The 3126-nt window shown below is 48.2% G+C and overlaps 1 protein-coding gene across 1 annotated transcript; it reads right to left on the bottom strand.

Moving 5' to 3' along the window:
- Positions 1–1572: 1572 nt before the first annotated feature.
- On the bottom strand, positions 1573–2700 carry LOC108758141 (uncharacterized). Its single transcript, XM_018502944.1, has one exon. The coding sequence runs from the start codon at positions 2698–2700 to the stop codon at positions 1573–1575; it is 1128 nt and encodes a 375-aa protein (XP_018358446.1).
- Between the last annotated feature and the right edge of the window lie 426 nt (positions 2701–3126).

Raw genomic sequence — 3126 nt, 5'->3', positions numbered from 1 at the left:
ATCTGCCAAGTAAAATAAATGACGCGAAATTTAACGCACGTTCGCAGGTGCGTTTGCACGCGCGCTCGCCTACGCGCTCGCCTACGCGCTCGCCCTTCGAGCCGGTAGGAAGCGCGAGTCCGCCGTCGACAAGTCCGCAAAGTGACGGACAAAATGTCACGTCACAGTTTTCATATACATTTAGAAACAATGACGTCTTTACGTATCAAATAATTCATCAAATAAAATAACTTTTTTTTCTAAAAGATATAAGTATTTATTTAAATCAAAAGTTTTTATTTTGATTTATTTTTTAAGAATAAAAATAATTTGTTTTTAAAGAAAGAATCTGTTCTGGTCCACTGCGCATTGTGAGAACATCCACTGCGCAGGATCGGGTGATCCTTCTCCAAGAATTCGTTCCGCTTAAGCTGGAAACACAATAGACACAAGCAATAGGCACAGGCAACAGGGAATAACGAGACGTCCAATCAGAGCTCTGGGATATAATATTGAACTTATACTCCAAAGCTCTGATTGGATGGCTCGTTATTCCCTGTTGTCTGTGCCTATTGCCTGTGTCTATTGTGTTTTCAGCTTTAACGTCCGCAACGTTCGCGAGATCATTCATCTTCTTTGTAATCGAATGTCAAACAAGGATGAAATAATGCACGCGAACGTTGCGAACGTTAAGGTAGAGTTCAAAAACATCACCTGAGTTTATCCTTGTTTAACAACAAGGATAACACGATACGACGCTTGCGCCGCGAGGTACTGCAGTGTGATTTGGTCGGAGAAGCGTGGAAGGGCCATGCGAGGTTCTGATTAGTCGCTTGACTTATTTTGTATGAAAAGTAACGGACTCGAGAGGATCTTGCAAGAACCGTTCTCCCGGACGGACGACATTGTAACACGATCGAAATAAAGTCAGTTATCTCGTAAAGAAGACATGTGTGTGCCATCTAAAGTCTTCCTGATACTCGAATCAAACAAGAAGTGATGGAGGATCCTTTACACCTCAAAGCTTTTCTTTAAGTGTGTGACCACGTTGAATGTGAGTACATTAAAATAATATTAACGAGAGGTTCGGTGCTTATAGATACGCTTGTCACGTTTTCGTCCAGAAACGCCATTAATCCATTTTCTTGAACGTTGTATCGTTGGAAATTTGCATGCAAACATTTCGCAGAAATTCAACCCAACGATAGGTAGTAGAGAGATATTCGTGCTTTGTAAATCGCCAATTGTCGATTGAGCATATATAGAATTTGATCAGTTCAGCTGTTATTGAGAGCTGATAATCTCAATCTGCTGCAATTCGCCGGCTCGCGTAAAGTAGCCACGGCAGTGTCTCACGTCATGTCTTAGCGCTGAGACACTACTGTGTCCCCTTTGAAACAAGAGGATATTTCAATCGGTAACCTTTTCTCATTTGTAATATTTGTAATATGTAATTATGATGTGACGTGTAAGCATTAATAATTAATTATAATAATAATAATAATAGTATCCTGGGAGGCAACCCCTAATTGGGGCCCACCAACGACACGCAGACCAAGTCCATTGTGTCTTCCCAGCCGTACTAACCCCAGGTCAGCTCAAACCAGTCTTCCTCCAGAAGCGAAGGAGATCCCTGACCTGAAGTTGGCATACCTGCTCGGGCTCGAGGAATATCGAGCCCAGTAGAAGCCGCCTGTATCCAGCATACGCTGGACATTCGCACAACACGTGGAGAGTAGTCTCTTCCTCATGTCCACACTTTCTGCACTTCGGGTCGCCGCTAAGCCCCAGCTTGTGCAAATGACAGTTGGTGAAGCCATGGCCCGTGTAGATCTGCACCGCTAGCCTGGCTTCTCCTCTTCTTAAGGCCCTTGTGTTCTTAGCAAGGTCCCTACTGGGCACTTCTCCCAGCAAGGCCCTTGCCTGCCGACATTTGGTCCTTGTTTCTTCCTTCCAATAGTTCATATGGCGGTCGCGCAACCAGTCCCTTATTCTCGCCTTGGCCCTGCAGCCTGGCAGTCCAAGGGCCGGTTCCGGCCCCACTAATCTAACTGAAGAGCCGCTCCTTGCCAGCTCATCAGCGACCTCGTTTCCCTTGATTCCCGCGTGCCCCGGGACCCACACGAGAGCAACGTCATTGCCCGCGGCTAGCCTGTTCAATGCATCCTTGCACTCCCATACCAGCCGCGAGTCAAAGACGCACGCCCCCAGCGCCCCTAGGGCCGCTTTGCTGTATGAGCAGATCCTAATACGCCTGTCCATCTGCCCAGATGCAATCAGCAGTTGAGCACAGCTCATGATTGCCACCACCTCTGCTTGAAAGACCGTGGTGAACTCTCCGAGGGAGAGAGCCTCCTTAAAGCCCCCACGGCTTCCAAAGACCCCGGCACCGGCGCCCCCGTCAGTTTTGGAGCCATCCATGTACCAGACGTCCCCATTCCTGATAACAAGCACCTCGTGCCTCTTCCACTCCTCACGACTAGGAAGATAGATCTTGAAAGATCTATCAAAGTCGCGTTTTCTCGGCATCCTATCCTGCCTCATATCCAACACGGTTTCCATCTGGATATCCCGTGGTAGCCGGGTGTGGCCCACCCCGATCGTCCACTTGCCTTCACACTTCAACCTATACGCCGTGGCCGCTGCTGCCGCCACTATCGCAAGGTGGAGTGGTTCGATGCCGAGCAGCACTCCCATTGCTGCCACCGGCGTTGTTCTCATTGCTCCCAGAGCCCCTCTTAAAATAAGAGCCCTGACGCGTTCCAGCATTGCTCGAGCCTCCGCCAGCTATGTTCTTGGCCACCATACCACAGCAGCATAGAGCAGTCTAGGCCAGAGCACAGCCGTGTATAGCCAAAGCACCCTGTCCGGCTGAAGTCCCCAGGTTTGCCCAAAGGTTCTTCTGCACATCCAGAAATAAGTGCAAGCCTTCCTACACATCGCCTCTAGGTGCAACTTCCAATTCAGTCTTTTATCCAAGATAACTCCTAGATACTTGACTGACGTCTCAGGAGTCAGTCTGACCCCTTTTAAAACAGGCCCCTCTACGGAGCCCATTTTGTATTTATGGGTGAAGATTACCAGACTTGTCTTATTCGGATAACCGATAGACTCGTCCTCTTACACCATTCTTCCACTACCCCCAGA

Source organism: Trachymyrmex cornetzi, unplaced genomic scaffold, assembly GCF_001594075.2.
Source record: "Trachymyrmex cornetzi isolate Tcor2-1 unplaced genomic scaffold, Tcor1.1 scaffold1511, whole genome shotgun sequence".
NCBI lineage: Eukaryota > Metazoa > Arthropoda > Insecta > Hymenoptera > Formicidae > Trachymyrmex > Trachymyrmex cornetzi.
This window is presented reverse-complemented; position numbering and strand designations above follow the sequence as displayed.

Bases quoted from the DNA above. Each gene is read 5' to 3' on its own strand.
- LOC108758141 (XM_018502944.1), bottom strand. From the start codon at position 2,700: ATGAGAACAACGCCGGTGGCAGCAATGGGAGTGCTGCTCGGCATCGAA.